Source organism: Eptatretus burgeri, chromosome 7 (assembly GCF_056783735.1).
Source record: "Eptatretus burgeri isolate ZD-2024b chromosome 7, Ebu_testis_v1, whole genome shotgun sequence".
Classification (NCBI taxonomy): Eukaryota; Metazoa; Chordata; class Myxini; order Myxiniformes; family Myxinidae; genus Eptatretus; species Eptatretus burgeri.
In genome coordinates, this window is record NC_140967.1 from 79572172 (window position 1) to 79592904 (window position 20733).

Sequence of the window (20733 nt, forward strand, 5' to 3'; positions counted from 1 at the left end):
CATCAAGCCTGTGCAATGGTTGCCAATCTATGGTTCTTTATCTGTGCTGAGCATTTTGAATGCCGAACATCAAGCAAGGAAGCAACATGTAATTATTTCAAAGTCTTGGGTATGACTCGGCCAGGGTTAAAACCACTAACCAACTTCCCAGACTCAGGGCGGACACTCGAAGCACTACGCCACTGAGCCTGGTTATATTCCTGCATTGAAAGACACATTGCAGTTCAATGACCAATGACTTTTATTTCCAGATTTGTCGAGGTGGACACTGTAGCAGCTTGTCATTCAGAAGTAAGAAGTGGGGTATACTGTTCTATAGAGGGTGGAGTCACCAGCAATATGGTACAAAGGATTCTCCAGGGAAGCAGAAAGGTAATTTATAAAGAAAATAATATACAAGGTCAGTCCGAAAACACTGCATTGTCGGATACACCAGCCTCAAGAGAGAGATCATGAGACTGAATGCCATCAAGAGCAACTCATCGTTTCTGCTCATGGACAGACAGAAATCAGATAACCGTTGAAGGAGGAGCCCCTGATTACTATTAGTAGACTGCATAGAAAATAAGACGGTGCCAGACAGTATCGAGAGACGTCTATAGAGACAACTCTGATCTCTTGTTTGTGCATTTCATGCATCCATCCAAGCATGTGTACAGACTTGACCAGATGTCAGCAGGCACCACATGCCTTAGATGGTAAGAGGCTGTACAGTACAAGTTTGAGAGCAGGTGAGCTTTATGTCGGGCGGCTTGTCAAAAGACTGACACACAATGTCTGCGAGCCATGCTGAGTGGCATGAGGTTTCCATCAATTAGACATTCGGCCTTTGTAAGTACAAAAAGCAAACAGCATTTCCATGAATGCCTCACCACATGCCTCAGTATACTTGGGGTTTAATGGTGATCATGACAGTTTAAGATATGAAGGGATCAACTGGTGAAGGAGAGAGTCTGATGAGCAGGCAGGAATTCCATGATGTCAGGAGTTGTCCTCGGGCAATAGAACGAGAACATTTATTGCAGAATGTGTAAAAGTTTTTTTTAACTTGCTTGAAAAACAAAAGGATTCCAACAAGTAGTAAAAACTATCTGTTAAATCCTCAAAAAGCACATATTTTAAAGTTGGCCTCAAGAAGCCAGTACGACCTCAACATCCTCACTGCAGACTCGGGTCATTCCTTGGTACTCCTCAACTCACAACGTACAAGGCGTTTATGAGGAGCTATATGGAGTACGTCTTCCCTCTGTCGGTTGGAAGTCCCATGATATCATACCTGGTACTTCTCGATCCTGTGGCATCCAAAGCTATGAGGATCATTGGCATGTCAAAAGAGAATGCCAGAATATGCTCCTTCCAAGTGGGGAAAAAACAAAATGCATTTCCGTGAATACTTCACCACGTTCCTCGGTGTACTCGGGTTCAATGTTGAACAGGGCAGTTGAAGATATGAAGGGATGAACTGGTGAAGGAGAGATGCCTCTGCTATTACAATGAAACCTGCAATCTGACATTACTGGCAGATTGCAGGTTTCACTGTGATTTTCCACCTCTACTATTATGTTGCATCATCACACACGTTCAATCATCCATGTCAATCCAGACCTGCACTTACTTGAACAAGCTCATAATCCAACCCACATCTTGTTTGTCCAGACAAATTCAGGTTGACAGCTCACCGATACGTCTTAATCCCTTTCTCCAAATCTTTGGAACCATTTTCCAGCTTCTCTCCAGTCTTAGTCCTCCCTCAGCCACTTGAGCAAATCTTATTAAAATAAGCCCTGTGCTTACTTCTTATCACATCTACATACCCGAGCTTATCTTCTCCTCCGACAATAATTTCTTCCATGTATGAGGCTGTTCCTCCGACTGTCAGTAATTATATGCTCCTTTGCCCGGCCGATCCTCCCTTCCATGAACCGAGACAAATGGATCAAAAATAAAATCACCGAAAGGTGCAATTCAAGAAGTTTTCGAAACTAGAACACACCTAAAAATGTTAGTGCTGCTTCGCAAAAGAAATTAAATAAATAAAGAAGAAAAATATTAGCAACTGGATTCAATGAGCTGCGAACGGCCTCCAGATTGAAAAGCACCACAGATCAAAAGTCGTGTGAAGGTGCCTTTGATTTGCAGTGAAGTGCACACCTGACGCAGCTGCGTAAAGAAAAGAAAAAACAGCATTCGTTGCGCTTGCAGAAAAGAAATCCGAAGTATTCAATGGACAATCTGTTTTAGAGCACTTGCTGTGAGGGGACAAAGAGCACAAAGGGTTGAAGAGATGGCAAGTGACAATCAGCTGCCACTCCATTTCCAAAATTATTTTTGGGTCAAATATGCTTTGGAATGACAAATATTGAAAATTTATTCCCACCCTACTTCCTTGGAACCAAGTGGGGCTCGGCTGTTGTTACCTCCACCACTGAAAGTAGATGGAGGTTATGTTTTCACCCCTGTGTGTCTGTCTGTTTGTTTGTGAACAAAACATATCAAACAAGAGCGCAAGTGAGCACAATATACGCCCGAACAAGAAGGTATATACAGAACTGTGCTACTACATGGAAAACAGCATCCTGGTTGCCATGGCAACCACTTTAGATGACGAACGTATTTCGCGACACACCGTCTCCACATTCTGTACCAATGTACCAAATATGAAACGTGAAAGTTGAAAACTTTGGGAGTTAGAGTGCGGACAGGAACGGACGGACGACCGGTATCACATAATACGCCCCGATATATATATATATATATATATATATATATATATATATATATATATATATATATATATATATATATATATATATATATATTGTTGTGGTTGACGAAATTCACAAACCACCATTCAGGTCCCTTAGGTGAGATATCTCTGTAAGTATATGTGTAGTTAGGCCCAAACCCGTTGTTTCGAGGGAATAAATGTCATTAGTCGGGCTGCGACTCTTCAGGATAGCCGTTTTTCCTTTACTATCTTTATTTTGGACCAGCCGCCATTATTACCACCACCAACCACGTCTCAACAGCCATCACACAACAACCACCAACCACAACGCCGCTTCACAACAACAACCACCAACCACAACGCCGCTTCACAACAACAACCACCAACCACAACGCCGCTTCACAACAACAACCACCAACCACAACGCCGCTTCACAACAACAACCACCAACCACAACGCCGCTTCACAACAACAACCACCAACCACAACGCCGCTTCACAACAACAACCACCAACCACAACGCCGCTTCACAACAACAACCACCAACCACAACGCCGCTTCACCACAACCGCCACGACCTTTACCGTCACAACTCGCCACCATCGCATCCCCACCATTCTCGCGCCACTTGTGGGCGCCGATGCTGGACTCGTGTAGGGCGCGCACCGAGCAGCGTGTTCAGAAACATCACAGACTTTCCGAGAAAAACGGATCAAAAACGACTCACGCCCACTTTTGTTCCGTCCAATCAGTGAGCGAGGGGTGATTTGGCCCCGCCTCCAGGGCGTTGGAGGGCGGTCGCTATATGCAAATACATGGATCAAAAAGCATTCACGCCCACTTTTCCTCGGGCCAATGGGGAGCCAGTTAGAGAGGTGAAGGGTCGGAGGCAGAGGGTCAAGGGTGAAAGAGCGAAGCCACGGGGCTTATATAAACGGCTGCGTTCGTCAGTAAAAGGGAGTGTGCGGAGTTAAAGAGAGTCGTCGGTGGAGCTGGAAAGAAGTGAGAGAAGTCAAGAGTGAAGAGTTGGGATGAGCCAAGAGAGGAGACGGAGAGGGCGAGTAGACGGAGCTGTGGAGAGGTGACGGCGGCGAAGGCGGACGAGGGGGTGCTCGCGTCGGTGCCGGGAGCTGCACAGGGAGAGGCCAGAAACGCGACCGAGGTCGAGGAGGAGACGCTCGCCGCAGGACCCAAGACAGGGTGATATCCTCCTTCCCCCGAGCATCAGCAACCCCCTCCTGTTTCCCCCCCGCGCTGAGATAGTGCGACAAAGGGGGCCCCCTTCCCACCCCCTACCAGACACTGTCCGCGAGGCCCGCGGAGTTGAGGCGCCACCGCCGCTCTGCGTCTCATCATCAGACGGTAGGCCCGACACGGTCTCGGCCCCAGGCCCGCCTACCCCCTCATCCTGGAGGGTGGTTCTCTTTTCTTTTGCTTTGGGAATATGTGTTGTCGGCGCCGTCTGTGAAGTAAAATTGTATAAGTGTTGCCGTGTGCCCGGTAGTCGGTTAGATCTGCATTGTTGCATTTGCTTTTTGTGTAATATTGCATTGTCTTCTTCTTTTACATGTGCTTTTGGTGGAATTGTATATGTGTGCTTTCCGTTCATCGCGAAATAAATGTGCTTATTGTTGAACTGTTTTCCCGCTTCGCTTCGTCTTTTCCTCTATTGAATCTCCATCTTGCTTCACGTAAAGGGTTGGCCGTGGGCTAAAACGCCCGATAATTAATCGAACCGTCGAGGCCGACGAATAACACCGCTCGGTTATCCCGATAGTACGGAACGGGTCGCTTAAAGTGGCCCGTGTCCGAAGTCGACCTGCGGCGAGGTGCGATCGCCCGGTCTACCCTCCGTGTGGGTACTTAGGTCGGTCGAATTTGGCGAGCAACCCTATCCCACGCAGGGGCCGATTGGCACGATCGTGGTGAGACCGAAAGGTCCACCCGTGACTGGTTCCCGGCGTTAGTCCGAGAGGGTCACGACTGGATTGTCTGTCCGGTGGGCGACGTGCCGCGATTCGAGTTACGTGGCCGTTCGCACGCCGGCGGGCGCGAATCCGCAACAATATATATATATATATATATATATATATATATATATATATATATATGTATATATATATATATATATATATATATATATATATATATATATATATATATATATATATATATATATATATATATATATATATATATATATATATATATATATCGGGCGTATAAAAATTGTGGACGGATTCGGACGAAACTTGTTGGGCAAGTTGGGTTTGTAACAAGGAAGAATCGATTAGATTTTGCTGAAGATCTGAATCCGGATCCAAATCTGAGAATTATTTAAAAGAGTATTCACCATTGAGAGATCGGGCTGAAACGATATATTACACGATATTTCAAAAAGTTATCGGCGGATTCGGACAAAACTTGATGGACGAGTTGGTTCGGTGACGAGAACAAGCCGATTAGATTTTAGTTCAGGTCCGAATCCAGATCCGGCCTATCAGTGGGATACAAAAGGTAAACCAATCAGCCTTGTGGAGGTATGCGCTCTGGCGAGTGCTGTTCGACTTATTTATTTATTTGTTTTTAGATTGACACAAAAAAATGGGCTGAAAAACTGCTCTTTACAATTGGTGAATCTCAACAGTACAATTGTTTCCATTTACGTATGCTCGAGCTGGCTGTTTGGTCAAATGGTCGGACTCATTTCTTTATCTCTCCTCACTGGTGTGGATACAATTTACACGGCTGCTCACACTCACCATTTCACACTTGGCAAGAGTCGATGGAGGCCATCATTGTGGAGTGGACCGAAATAAGCCGGTTTGAGATTTGAGGACCAATATGCTAACACCAATGACGTGGCAGCAATATCCATTTGATCATTAGAATACCAACCCACTCCGCTGTCGGTGGGGATATACAAAGAGGCACATCTAAAATCTGCATAACAGATGACAGTGACGACGTAAAAGTAAGAATGCTCATTGCAGGTTATCAACAAGGCACGAGTCCATAAACTTCAGCATCGTGTTTCAGAGGCCTACTCAACGTGGCAGCAGAAGGTTAAACCACTGCCAAGGCCGAGCTGTTGATTTGTCATTGCTTGGACGAAGCTCATTTCGACGAACTGTACCACGTGTTGTGCCATAAGTGAAAACATTTGTGTGAGAAAAGAAAGAAAGAATGCACAAGCAGTGTGTGCCGAAGATGGTCAGACTGAGCAATGGTTTCCACAACACAGTTGTTCTGTGAGCTGGGTACAAAATCATTCATCCTCCCATGATATCTGAAATGGCGGTTCCTTCAAACCACATCGAAGTTCGCTCAAAATCAACCACGCCGCAATTATTGGCATGATAGTGTATGACCTGTACCATTAACTGAATGCAACGGAAAATGAGGGGCATGATTTTCTTGCAAGTCGACGGAGAGCTTCAGCAAGTGGTGAAGAAGAGGATGGTTTTGCATGGGGGAAGGGGCGAGAGGGTGGGAGTGGGGGGGGAGACACAATATGAAAGTAGCATATTCATTTGTTGATGCTGCCCATGGGGCAAAACAACAAACATGCACTGGGGAGGTCTGGGTGAATGTGGCAGTGGGGGAGGGGTGCATTGGAGTGGGAGTGTGCAGCTGCTTCCCATCAGCTTCCCACTAAATAGGCCTCCTTGAAGGGAGAGTGAAACCAAGTCATGCTGTCAGCAGCGGCTAAGCCAAGCCTCAAATGAGCTCGGAGCGTCTTTTTGAGACTATTGCACGAGTTTGGACGTTTGGAGATGACAGAGTATGATCCCCATGGATGGATGGACTCGCTCAATGACCAGTAGTTGAAGCTGGTGATCGCCTTACAAATGGGATTTCCATATTTGGGTTGATGGTGTGGATAAACAGATACTGTACAGCAGTTCAACAGTGGTGAAAATGCATTTCTGTAAAAGCCTGAAAGCAGATGCCAAAGCCTTACAGAAACGAGCACAATTTTTTTTACTTTATTTAAAAAGAGAGCGACACTGTCACATAGATAATTCATACACAATCCAGTTGTTGGATTCCAGAAGGAATGAACATGAGAAAAGTGAGCCTATCGGTATCTCCTCCTTCGGGCTTTCGTTGTTATTTCATTCTGACGACTGGTTCGTTTCTATCCAAGATGCAGAAAGATGATGAGAAACGAACTCATAAAAAAAGAAAAAGTTGACGTTAACCAGTCGAAGTGAACTGCTGTTTAAAAAGCGCCACATCCGTTTATTTGAGCTGAATCAAGGAGCACGAGCTTCCAATGAGGGATACATTTGAAATATTCAATGAGAAATTCCCCAGGGGTTACTTTTGTATTGGGTGTAAGTAACTGACCGACGTTAAACCAATTATATGACATTATATTCAGGAAAGTCAATTATATTCACGAAGACAAAAAAAAAATGGCTTCTTTAAACAAAAGACTCCAAGCAGCGGAAACAACAGGCCCAAATCCAAAGCACAATCGGAAACTGATGAACAAAAGGAGAAAGTAATGTTTTTCATTTTGTTCGGCAAACGACGTACAATTAAAGGGAATTTAAAAAAATTTGAATTTAACAGATACCAAGATTCGTTTAGAGGTTTCGTTTACGACCCTTTGATCGGAGAGATCTCCTTTACGACCATCTCACCGAATGTCCGTGAGATGACTGCACATTCTATTAACCCTTTTGGGTAATTAGACAGGATCTATCGCAGCTTATGAACACAGACATCCCTGAAAACTTCCCAGGATTTTCAAGATTAACTTTCACATCGCCTGGATTGTTGAGTTAAGGACCACACACGGACATTAAACAGCCAAATGTTTCGAGCTCCGTCCCATTCTGAGGAAGAAAAAATAGATCCGAATATAAAAAATAATTTCCTTTAACAAACAAGAAAGTTTACTCTATGAGATAGTTCAGAAGCAGGACGGGGTAAGTCGGTGAACAGCATGGAATACGACATCATTCCAAAGCAGTATGTCTGGAGTTTCCGGCCAAAAATCCAGACAGAATGGGCCAAACAGGAACTGCAGCGGCTATCCAAAGAATATTTTAGAGGCCATGCCAAGTTTCCATCACTGAAATGTTCCAATGATGCGGTTCAGAGTATGAATGGCAGAACTATCTGAGCAACATCACACTGGTACCATTCTGTATCGGCCTGAGGATTAAGTGTCTGTAAAGAGCCAATTGTGTGGCTCTGTCTGGTTTAGTTCGGGTGGACGTGATACCAAAATGATATTTTGAAAAACTGTCAAACAGCTCAAATAAATTCAACTGGCATCTGTTGCATTGCGAAGCAAATCAAAAGTGGGGTTGCAATTGAAGAAACTTTACTTCGGTTATAAATCCATTCGCAATGGATTGGTCCCCAAAGAAAAGTCGTTCGCGCAGAACTTAGGGCATCTCCACTCACCGGATTTGTGCAGTAACACTCTCATGGTTCCAAACCGAGCAAATATCACCCTGGCACACCTGCTGAATAAGAGGGGTGCAAGATTCTGCTTATGGGAGTAAGTTTGGTTTTGCCTCATAATAGCTCTGGCCTGAACTACTTAGTTCAGAAATTTTCAATTGAGATGAGACATGATACTAAACAACCACTAAACAAAGAAACATATAATTAAATAAAGTATGTTTTTTTTTGCAGCTCCAATTCCAAATGCATTGATGGCGGTCCTCCAGAACCGCCCTTCAATCCCCCATGACCGAAGTTCTACAGATTGTATTGCCAGTATCAACCTGCGGTTAAAGTTCCTGAAATCAGTATAAAGCTATAATCAAGTACACTGTGTGTGTGTGTGTGTGTGTGTGTGTGTGTGTGTGTGTGTGTGTGTGTGTGTGTGTGTGTGTGTGTGTGTGTTTGTATATTCGTGTTTCGTTATTTGTTCCACTGATGCGGGAGATCACCTGTGTTCTACCTGTACTGCTCATCCATTTCCTTCTCATCCTCTCCCTCTCCCCCTCCCTCACATCACATCTTTACCCTCTCCCTGCAATACTTTCTTATCCCCTCAATTAAAAAATGAAACTTCCTTTGTTTCTCACACCCTGACTGTACCTTGTTGATTTATCTTCTGACCCAACCACATTTCTCAATTGTTTTTTTACCCCCACCACACTCCCACATCGTTCCAACTCGTATATTTTTTGAAATTTATCAGCAAAGAACCCATCTGTAAGGACAGGTTGATTCCACCACCTTCATGATTTATAACGTGTAATACAGGCTACCACCAGGTGGTGCTATACCGTGCATTTCGATCGAGAGAATTGGGGTCCTCCCACCACCCTTAATCCCAGGACTATAATTATTTTTTTCCACCTAAAACATTATCGTACACACCTCGAGTAAAACAACCAGTTTTCAACTCATTCTGTCCAGCGGTTCAGTTCTTGTAATGTTTCCACTTCCGGGGGTACAATTTTTTTTTAACCACCGAGAAGCTGAAAAGCATGGAATCCATCATCACATTGATATGAAATCCTTCCTTTTCTCCATGACTTCATCTCAGATCACCAATGTGGATTGAGACAGGGTCACTCGACCCTGGGCATGCTACTTCCACTCACTCAACAATGGATGGAGGCCCTCAATGTCAGACATGAGATCAGGGCTGTCTCTCCAGACATATCTTGTGCTTTTGATACAGTCTGGCATCCCGCCTTGCTCTCCAAACTCTCTGCCTATGGAATCTAAAGTGAACTCCACACATGGCTTGCTGACTTCCTCTACTCTCATAGCCAACGTGTTGCAATCAATCCTTTCATCTCCTTTCCCTGTCAAGGCTGGAGTACCCCAAGGCAGCGTTCTGGGCCCAGTCTTATTCCTGATCTTCATCAGCGATCACTCTGACTCCTTGGAAAACCCCCTTTATCTATTTGCTTCTGACTCCACCCTCTGCAGTGACATCCCTCATCCTTCAGATAAGCAGGTTGCAACCTCTCCACTCTTCATATCTTGACAAAATCAAAAGCTGGTCAAACACTTGGAAGATGTCCTTCAATCCTCACAAATATCTCTCTCACACACACACACACACACACACACACACACACACACACACACACACACACACACACACACACACACACACACACACGCACACACACACACACACACACACACACACACACACACACACACACACACACACACACACACACACACACACACACACACACACACACACGGCATCCTTCATCGTATAAAGTCATTCCTTGGCACACCTGTACTCTTATCCACCTACAAGGTCTAGGTCTTCATCCACGGTTTGATGGAATACTGCTCTCGCCTCTGGGGTGGCAACCCTGCCTCATCTTGTTCAGCTTAACTCCATGGAATCCAAGGCCTTCGAGATGATTGGAACCTCCAGTGATTAAGCTGAGTCCATGGGCCGATCACTTTCACATCGCAGACAGGTCAATGGTCTCTGTGTCTTTTACTGCCACCTTTCTGGTCTTGCACCCTTTTCTCTTTCCATGCTTTGTCCTCCCCAACCCCCAGGCTTGTGCAGGCTGCACACGATACACCAACTCCATCCTTCTGGTGAAACTTCCAAAATACAGAATCACTGCTCTCCAACACGCATTCATTCCTCTTTTTTTTTTTCCCCACCTGTGGAACAAACTTCCACATTCTCTTCAATCTCATTCTTTTGTCCAGGTTGTTTTCAAGACAGCTGTTCACCACCATCTCAGATCATCCCCAATTCAAAACCATGATCTTTTCTACCCTCGTTAACCAACCCCCCTCCACCCACAAGCCCACCTCCTTCCAAAACTCTAGTTTTTTCTTCCCAAGAGTTTCCTTCTTTGTCGATCATGTCCGACCCATGCGTCCTTTCCTGCCCCCTCCATCCCTACCCACAACCATTGCTTGTCTAAGCCTCATCCTCTTTTGTCCTTCGACTCTGCTGTTGGCATTTCCCCCATCTCTTTCAGCAGTTCCTTTTGCTATGTTGCATCCTGATCCGTTAAGTGTTATAGCTCTTCCACGAGCCTTGACTCCATATCCAAAAAATAACAAAAAAAAAACACTGCCCATTGTATTACAGCCAGGGCATTTTGTGACACTTTGGCCCTTATCAAATCTGTTGGTCACAACAATCCATATTTCCCCTCATGGCTACTCTCTGGTGGACTTGATATTATCCGATCCCCTCTCCGACCTTTCCAGCCCCCCTGCTTTGGCTCCCCATGGTTCCTGAAATCATGTCCGCTTGAAGGTGTCTCTGACTGTCTTCAGGGAATCAGTAATGCACTGTTGCATCTCGCAGTATAATTGGATAGATTAGTCTGCATTGCAGTGAACCACCTCTTCCACCAACTGGTTCAATATCTCGGTCTCTGGACACATTAACTTCACACCTCCAAATATTATGCCCAACATCCTATCCCTACTGCAATTAATTTTGCAGTGAGGCCATTAAAAAAAAAAACGCACCTTGCCTTTTCCGCCTGAAAACCATCTCCATCAATGGGAATCTATGGTCTCCCTGTAAAGCTTGCAAGTTTTAGGTTTCATTCACCTGAGGACCAATCTCTCGAGTCTCTCCCCATCCACAAAAAGTCAGTGGCAGTTGATCGTCTTGTTGGACAAACACTTGGTGACAATTCTGGGACACTCACACACTCTCGTGTGCAGCCTTGAGGCTGATGGTTGCATCATTGGTTAGGGACACGGCTATGCCGCTGATTCAGTGCCCCTATTACCAGTTCACAGGTGTTCATTTCGCTGACCTTGGAAGGATGACAGGCTGAATAAACCCCACCTGGTGTTAATTCAGCGGCCAACGAGGCTCAAACTCAGGACCCTAAGATCCAAAGGCAGCCATCCTAACCACCAAGCCAATGCCAAGCTTTGACATTTCTGGTGCATGAACCTCATCTGTCCCTTCGCTTTTGAATGATGGAGTAACAATGGCTACTGCTCGTGCAAGGCTGAATGTCTTATCTTTGAAGAAAAGACCCAGTCCCCAAATAAACCTCTCTTTCTGGATGCATTCTTCCCCCTTTTCCCCCCTCATACTCAACCCTCACTGAAAACTCTCCCCAGCAGATAATCTTCCCTCACACCAAAGTTGAGAAATTCCCAGTCAATCGACTATTCCACTGGAAATGAACCCCATAGCTTCAGCGCCTTAATCCTCAAGACCTGTTCTTTTGCTCTCTGGCTTTCTCTTCCTCTACTCTTTTCCAGGTCTTTCTCCAAGGATCATCTGCCTGGATTCCGGAAATTTACCAAATGTGATCCCAATTCACAAGTAGGTTAGAGGACATCATTCTTCAAAAAAATGTTCTGCAACTAATCCTGTTCTTGGTCAACATTAACATCTCATTACTTGAAAATACATTGGAGCATGTTGAAGAACTCAACCCGATGCAACTCTTCCTCGCCTCTCCAACAGGAAGCTGTGGCCCCCTTTGTATCAATCTAGAAAAATTAAGAAAACCTGGAACAGGTATTTAATGCATGAAAGTTCGACATTTTAACCTTTGTCTCTCCGTAAGGACCCAGTTTCTGTGGCCACTCTTTCTGAAAAGTACAATCTCTCTTTTCTGGTATTCATCATCAGCCATAACCTGCTGTAGACACATCACATCTTCAAGTTGGCCTTCAAAGCCAGCCTTTGACTTAGAATTCTCCACAAGGGAACTTATTCCTCCACCATCATACAATATGGCTTCCCAATGGGAGAGTCGTGCTGCTTTTCATATCCCCCCACCCCACCCCTTTCAGGCTGTGGAGTCCAATGCCCTCCGTTTCATTTGACATCTCACAACAGGTGCTGAGTCTCAGCTCGTTTTCAGCCCTGCTTTGGCTACCAATGGAAATGTTCTCCATAGAACATCCTCCTGTTTGTTTCACCACATTTTAGGTCACCTGGACTTGAGTCCAGTGAGTTTATGCGATTGAGCCGTGTCCGTAGGTAAGTCGGTCAGTGAGTCAGGAAACACTTCTGTCATTATTGCTTGAACCAAACACATGATTTTGATGAAACTTGGCCACAAGTTTCATATCCGATGCCCCATGAAGGTGTATTGACCGCATCAAAATCTGCAATCATTAAGGTGGTCTACGGGGGTGGGGGTTGGGGGTTACCCCCCAAAATAGGTATTGGCTCTCTTCCCCGAAATTAGACAATTTTGATGATGAAATTTGACTTCAACTTTCATCAGTCATGATGTACCAAAGTTTGTTCATCGCATAAAAAAAAAAATCAGGGTCTTGGGGGTCTGCGGGAGGTTTGACCCCCCTTAAAATAGGTATTTGCTCTCTTCTCCAAAACGACACAGTTTCAATGAAACAACAACAACCTTCATCACCCATGATGTACCAAAGTTTGTTCATGGCATAAAAAAATTAATCAGGGTCTGGGGGGGGGGGTCTGCAGGGGGTTTGAATTACTGCTGCTGCTGATGAGCTTTAGGACTCATGGTCCTATTTTTCTAGTCTGCTGACCATTTGCCCTCTGTTGTTCTACCCTTCCACAAGCTTCAGCACAAGTATTAAAAAAAAAAAACAAAAAAAAAACCTTTACCACGTAAATTTTGTAAATGACCAATTGGAAGGAAAAAAGGGGGAAATTTGCTGATGGGAATGTCTGTAAGCACATGAAGACAATGGGGGAGAGCTCCACAGGGCAGCAGCTTGGAGCACTACCCAAAAGGGGTATGTACAATAGTCATGTGATTAAAAAAAAGAACGTTTATATCAATACAACTGTTGAAATGCATCAATTATGAGTTTATGTTACTATAAGCAAATAATTGCATCAAAGCTTGCAATGAATACTGACCTTGCATAGATATCGATGTGCTTGGGGAAGTCAATTCTGCAGGCAAGGATTTTCTGGTATGTGCCAAACGGATTATCATCAAAGAAAGGTGGATGCCTGCAGTGGAAGACAAAACTTGTTGACCACTCTCCACCATCTTCCCATTAGTACCACCATGCGTCACATGAAGATTAATTTGTCCAAAGGAAAGAAATTCCCAGGTTAACCCTTCTATTAAGTACATTCTTTATCTCTTAAGCAGCAGCTGTTTCTGCCACCTTCAAACATGTAAATTATGGTGAACACAAACACGATGTTATTGTTCACCGTTTCAAAAGTAGCAGGACGCTGAATAAAATACTGTTGCGGCCACGGATACCGAGACACAGGCTTGTCACTCAGAGGGATTAATCCCCAGTTGTCCTCGGTAGAGCCGGACCTGGGGCCACCGCTCACAATTAACGTTACGGTACGGTGGGTTGTTTTAGAACCAGGAACGCCACCCAGTCAACCACGAGTTCCAGTGTCCACCATGTAATTATGCCGTTTAACTCGAGGTCACGTGGTTACTTGAGCGGGGAGCGCGCCCTCAGCAAAGCACCAATGTTATCTCAATTAGATTTAAATTTGGGCGGCTGAGCGTTTTAACGGCTGGTGCGTGCCGACTATTTTTGGTCAAATCTGTGGTAATTACCTCCCAGTCTATCTAGGTTCGGACAATGCTCGACCATTGGAAGGAAAGGACAAACACGGACAGGTTGGAAATCGACAAATGATTTATTAATAATAAAATAAATAAATGTAAAGAACTTTTTATTTTCTGAGGTAAATAAAGAATTAATTTCAAAGCAAAATCAATCAAAATGCCAGGAAAGAGACAAAGAGCAGATGCTTATCAGGGGTTGACTTACTTACAGCGAAACACAGACAAGGGTACCCAGCAGATCATTCAGGGGGAGGGGAGGGGGAGAATCATCTCGCTCACCAGAAAGTCGTCCGTGAAGTGAAAACATCCTGAAATGTGTGCGTGCATGTCACGTGCGTCGCCAGCACCCAGCCTTGCCGTGCACCCTCTCGCGAACAGCTTTGAACGTCAGTTGACGTCTGGAGGGCACCAACATCATCTGTCGTGGGTTTAGACCCTGGTAGTGTTGGTGACCGGCCTGTGCCACACTTGTTGGCGGGGCTGCTCACACCCACACGCACACCACACACTCGTTTCCTTCTTCTCTTTTGCGCACTTACACCCGCTTCTTGCTCACTTCTCAAGCTTACTTCTCGTTCTCTTCTCCCTCCCTGGCTTTCTTTCGCCCCGCTTTCCTTCGCCTCCTCTTTCCTCTCGCCTCAGAACGGACCTCGATTTGTTTTATATCTCCGGGCCGTCTCCACGGGCGCAGTCCGCCCCAAGCTCACCCTGCCCCACTTGCGCACAATTACCATGACAACCCGTGCGCTCTCAAAAAATGCGGGCGTCGGCGCTCGCGAAAGAATGTTGCTGAGAAAAAATGAGGGCGGGCTTCAGAGCTTGCGAAAGAAATGTGTGTAAATGTGTCGGTCGTAAAGAAAAAAGCTTCCCATAATAGAGGGGATCTATTCTTTACCCTTCTCAACGCATCACATTTAAGATCTCATTAGACATCGGGATGGGGCTAATCTGAACATGCAATTAAGGAAATAACTGTCTGAGGACCTGGATGTGTGGATGCATTCATCACACCGGATTCTGAAATCCATAACAACACTTATGTTTCATGTGTTTGTTAATCTTAAAAATCAAAATGTATGATTGTTTACTGGCGGGTATCACTGACACTCAAATCGACTCACCAGCTGAGAAACAACTCAAGTGAACTTCTGCTAGCAGGATGTTAAAGGTTTATTCTTTAGGAAACCCATAATAAATGGTCCTAACATTGGAAGAAAGAGTGCTTTTGGAACGGCATGTTTTTCGCCATGATGGGAAGTACACTACTGAGGTTCCGTTTTTTGTTTAAAGCATTGATTGAAAAGTTTCTGGAAACTGGTAGCATTACAGACAAGTCTTGAAATGTTTGACTGAAGGTCGTGACAAATGTGGTATCGCAGGATATTGGCAATCGTTTACAAAGAAGCCCAAGAAAACTTGCTCAGATGCTTGTCGCAACAAGTTGGTGTCTTACTTACCCTCCATACAGAGCTGAAGGAAATAAATGGAGGTTCGTTCCCTTGAAAGTACATGTTCTTCCATAAACTTGCATTTCGAGAAACAGAAAAACTTCTGTCAATGATTCCAAAATTTCACAGCAGATCACAGAGGATCAGGTTTTCGACCTTCTTTATGGAAGAGGCATGGTTCCATACGTCTGAATAACTAGAACACTAGGATTTTGGCCACAGAGTATCCCCCCCATGCAATCTTCAAAAAAACCATTGCAGGATTAAAAAAATAATAATTGGTGTATGGTGTGCCCTTTCCAGAAGGAATGTTATTGGACCAATATTTTTTTTTAAGATAATACCATAAATTCCAAATGATACATTAATAATATTCTCCAACAGTTTTTCAAGGAACTTAATGAAGAGGAGAACCAAGATGGATTGTTCTGGCAAGACGGTACAACAGCCCACACAGCACATGCAAGCGTGCATGCAGTCGGTACAGTTAATGAAAATCGCATCATTTCCCGTGGTTATAGCCACCTCATTCTCCAGATTTAATCCCTCTGGACTTTCATCTGTGGGTGAAACCTCAAAAACAAGGACAATGCAAGCAATCCCCATACGATAGCAGAGCAGAAGGCTAACATTTCAGAGGCTATCCATGGGATCCAGGCTGAAGAACTGCAGCAGATGTTTCAAAGAATGTGTCGATGTATCCATCTTTCCCGACTATTAAACGGGTCGCATTTTCAGCAATTGCTATTAATTTGCTGCAACAGTTCAATAATTTTCAAAGTCAAATTTCATGTTACCTTCGATGTGTCTTTGTTGCATTTGACTAAAAATACTTTTCTCTGAAAGACATCTTTTTGCAAAAGAGGTGTTAAGTTTCTACTGCACTTTGTCTTTTGAAACACCCTGTATGTACAACAACCTCATATTGTGAGCCTTTCACAGGCAAATAAAACTACACATTTAACAAAGCAAAACATGATATTTTCATGATCTCAAGTTCTGTTCTTGTGAATGGCAGCATAGCTGCCGGGTAGCTGTTATTTCTTGGAACAATGGATGTGCCGCTGATGTTGTGCCCCTCTGACCAGTTCATTAGTACTCATTTCACCAACCTCGGAAGGATGACAGGCTGAGTCAACTCCACCTGGTATTAATTCAGCAGCCAATGGGGCTCAAACACAGGACCCTAAGATCCCAAGCCAGCCATCCTAATCACAAAACCAACACCAGGTAGATATGATCTCAAGGAAAAACAACAAATAACCCATGAAAGTAAGCCAAAATGAAAGGAGTAAAATGGTCCTGACTTCTTAAATAGCTTCAGACTGAGCATCATTTTTGACTATGAAATGAGTACGTAAAGTATACTGAAATGTTTCAAAAGTACACCCATTTGACCAAAATCTGGACAGAAAAAAAAAAAAATCACGTTCAATAATCCTATTTTCCCTTACATGTAATAATCATAATTGAATTCAAAGTAGCAATCATAATTCCTGAGCATATTGGAGACGTCTAAGCTTCCAATTCCACTGCCCGAGTCCAAGAAGTCAGCAACGTGTGAATTCCAAGCATTAAGTTGTTGCAGTAGAGGCAAAAAACAAAGGCAGATCTCTCCAAAAAAACCACGAGTGACATCTGGAAGTATTATTCCATAAAATAATGATGTGCATCCAGTTATAAATATCATGTCTTTCCACCCAACTTTTATCAATGCAAACTCCAAAGAGATGAAAAAAACCCCACACCCCAGCAGTTAAAATAAGGCAAATACCACGGGCATTTCTTTTGCAATGATGTTGCTGTTACAAAACTCACATGTGTTTTTGCTCCTATCAAGGACTCCACTGTTTGCAATTGTTGAGCTACATCCAAACCACCGCATGGACAAGAACCTTTCAGTCTACCAGTACTAGGTAATAATGTTGCTTCGCTCAACAGGCCTCGAAGTAGCCACATTGCATATGCACATAACCTCCAAGGCTGTGAAAGCAGACAAGGGCATCCTTTACTTCCCAAGTTCCATCTTGGAATGGGGTTCGGGGGGGGGGGGAAGAGGTTGCGAATGCATATAAGAGCAATTGACAGAAGGCTGACGAGAGTAACCCACAAAACTGGATTTGTGAATCGGTTCCATGAAATATATACGAGATGCCAGGCTGTGTTGAGAAAGGATCCAATGGTGATGGATAAGGTCATCGACACAACACCAGAACAGGTTTGATCTCATATATATATATATATATATATATATATATATATATATATATATATATATATATATATATATATATATATATATATATATACATACATACACACATACAAACCTGATTTTGACAGGTTTACATGAGCATGCTATCCACATAGATGTGCACCAATTTTGGTACACCACACAGATATAGTGGTTAAAATGAGGGGTTTAAACCGACTTAAGATTTGGCGACGCCTTTGATCTTGCAGCCTCAACGTAAATGGACCTACAATTCCAAAATTAGTTATCGAATAGAAGGATGCTGCAGACCATCACAAGTTAATATTGTTAAATTCTGTTCTGTTCTTGCACATGGCAGCTTAACTACCAGGTAGTTATCATTTCTTGGAAGCACGGCTGGACCGCTATACCTGTACACTGGTACTCATTTCGCTGACTTCAAAAGGTTAGATAGGCTGAGTCAACCCCACCTGGTGTTAATTCAGCAGCCAACAGGGCTCAAACTCAGGACCCAAGGATCCTAAGCCAGCTGCCCAAGCCGCTAAGCCAACACCAGGCTATATTGTTTGGTTGGAGGGGAGTATGAATTAGGTACAATGATAAGTTAGCGTGGTCCATATGTTTGTGTCGGATAGAACATTTTCTGTAAAAAGACCCGTTATAATGATATCGTCCTGTTTTTATATATGCCGTGAGGAGTGGTATAGTTAACATAGGGATTAAGATGGTAAACATAATTCGTACGTGCGCTTTCTGTGAACTCAGCAAATTGAGGAAAGACCAGAAAGGATTTTGGATGTGTTGGCATCCCAGGTGTGGCGTGAAAAACCATCTGGTAGTCCGCGATGGTTCAAAGCGCAGTGATGCCAGTCATCCCACATGATGCCACTGCGGCAGTCGCTTCATGCTGCAGCATTTGCGGGGCCAGAATGGGAAGAGGGAACGCTCGGGAGCTGTGGGCGTGGCTCCGGGGGAAATGATGAAAGGGGCGATGCACGGGGCAGGGAGTCAGTTAGAATGAGAAGAGGCAGTAACAGTGAGAAGCCCATTGGAGCTGGTGCAGTGAACCAGGAGCTCACTGGCTCACTCTTCTCTCTGCCCTCCACTCTCTTCTTTTCCCTGCTGGATGCTTCTTTGTTTCTCTCCTGGGTGCTGCAGCTGTCAACTGGTCGGTGCTGATCATGCAAGAGACCTGCTCAACTTGGAACCGTTTCGATCCTCATGTCCTTTGAAAGACCTTGTCAGCCCATCCCTTCCACTCACCCCCCCCACCCCAATTATGAATGAATGGTTGGATGCTTGTGTTGGCCAAGGTCCATTATTGTGTATTAAGTGCTTTTCATAAGAGTACTGTTAAGTGTGTTTATTTATTTCTTAATATGTGTCTGTCTATCTGTCTTCCAGGGATTCTATGTTTGTGTTATCCTGTGCCCTTTAAATAAACCAGTTATTTTATTTAAGATCACGTGTCGCCTGATTACTACCATTCTTGCACACACAAACCATTTCGGTCCAATCTGGTTAATCCCTGGGGAAGATATTTGTTAAATGTTCGCTTTAAGAGACTGGAGGGAATTAGATTCTGACCATGGGGTTTAGGGGGAGGGTGGGGGGGGGGGAGAAACCATGCTAACCGCTCAATTGCGATTCCCTTTTGGTCGGCCATTCGCGAAATACCGTTGTGGGCCAGGGTGCGGTGGCGATAAACGACCACTAGGGTGAGCAGTCGGGTCGTCTCCACCGAACACCCCGGAATTTAGGTCGTGACTCTCGGATAAGTCCGAAAGGTCACGGGTCCCTTAGTGGACCGTGGTCACCAATATTTTGATGGCGTGGGGTAGGGTTAATTGCCTAATTTCAATATACCCAAGTACCCACGTCTTCTAACTACCGGGGAAAACCACACCCTTGACGGACTCTGTCGAACCGGGTCGCTCTAGTGACCTCGGTCCTGTGTAACCGAGTGTAATTACCAAATCCGTCGGTCTAAACGACAACTTACGGCACACGGCCTTCCTAATTCCCAATACGCATCGTGCTGGGTCAATGGTAGAAACGACAGGCAACGAACTGGAACATTGAACAATTGGGGGTTTATTTATAATGGGGGCAATAATCGGGAAGGGAGACACAAAGCAGAGTTACAACCGAATAAAATGCAATGTACAATGAAAAGAAAACACTTTAACAATTCTACTGAACAGACTGGCGCCACACACACACACACACACACACACACACACACACACACACACACACACACACACACACACACACACACACACACACACACACACACACACACACACACACACACACACACACACACACACACACACACACACACACACACACACACACAAACACACACACACACACACACACACACACACACACACACACACACACACACACACACACACACACACACACACGACCCCGTGGGTCTTTATTCGGCCCCTCAGCCCAGAGGGAAGGCGAGCTGTGGGAACAGAGCCTGACCGGGTACCTTCCCGCCTCGTGCGGTCACACCGGACTCCAACCACCACGGTGGGACTCAAAACCCACGTCCCAAAATCCACGGGCCCACGACCCTGGCTGCTCGGCCACCACCACCACAAGGAGCCACCGCGAAGGACCGCAGACTATGACCGAGACCAAGTCACCATGACAGACCAAAAGCAATAGGCCACGATGACTGCAGTACTCTGGTCCTGACAACCACTCTACTCTTTCTCTTCCCCGGCCACTCGCCTCATGATTAGACGAGGGGTTGTCGGGCGATCAGTGGCCTCCCCTCATTGGTCAGGCCGAACACTCCATCTGGCTCAGGCGGAGTCGCCCTGA

General features: G+C 44.8%; 1 protein-coding gene across 2 annotated transcripts in view; it reads right to left on the reverse strand.

Moving 5' to 3' along the window:
• PRKX (protein kinase cAMP-dependent X-linked catalytic subunit) overlaps positions 1-20733 on the reverse strand; it is a 109595-nt gene that overhangs the window by 22287 nt on the left and 66575 nt on the right. For both annotated transcript variants that reach the window (XM_085889174.1, XM_085889173.1), the window contains exon 6: positions 13539-13634. In XM_085889174.1, the coding sequence (XP_085745300.1) occupies positions 13539-13634 (96 nt within the window). The remainder of the gene's footprint in view (positions 1-13538; positions 13635-20733) is intronic.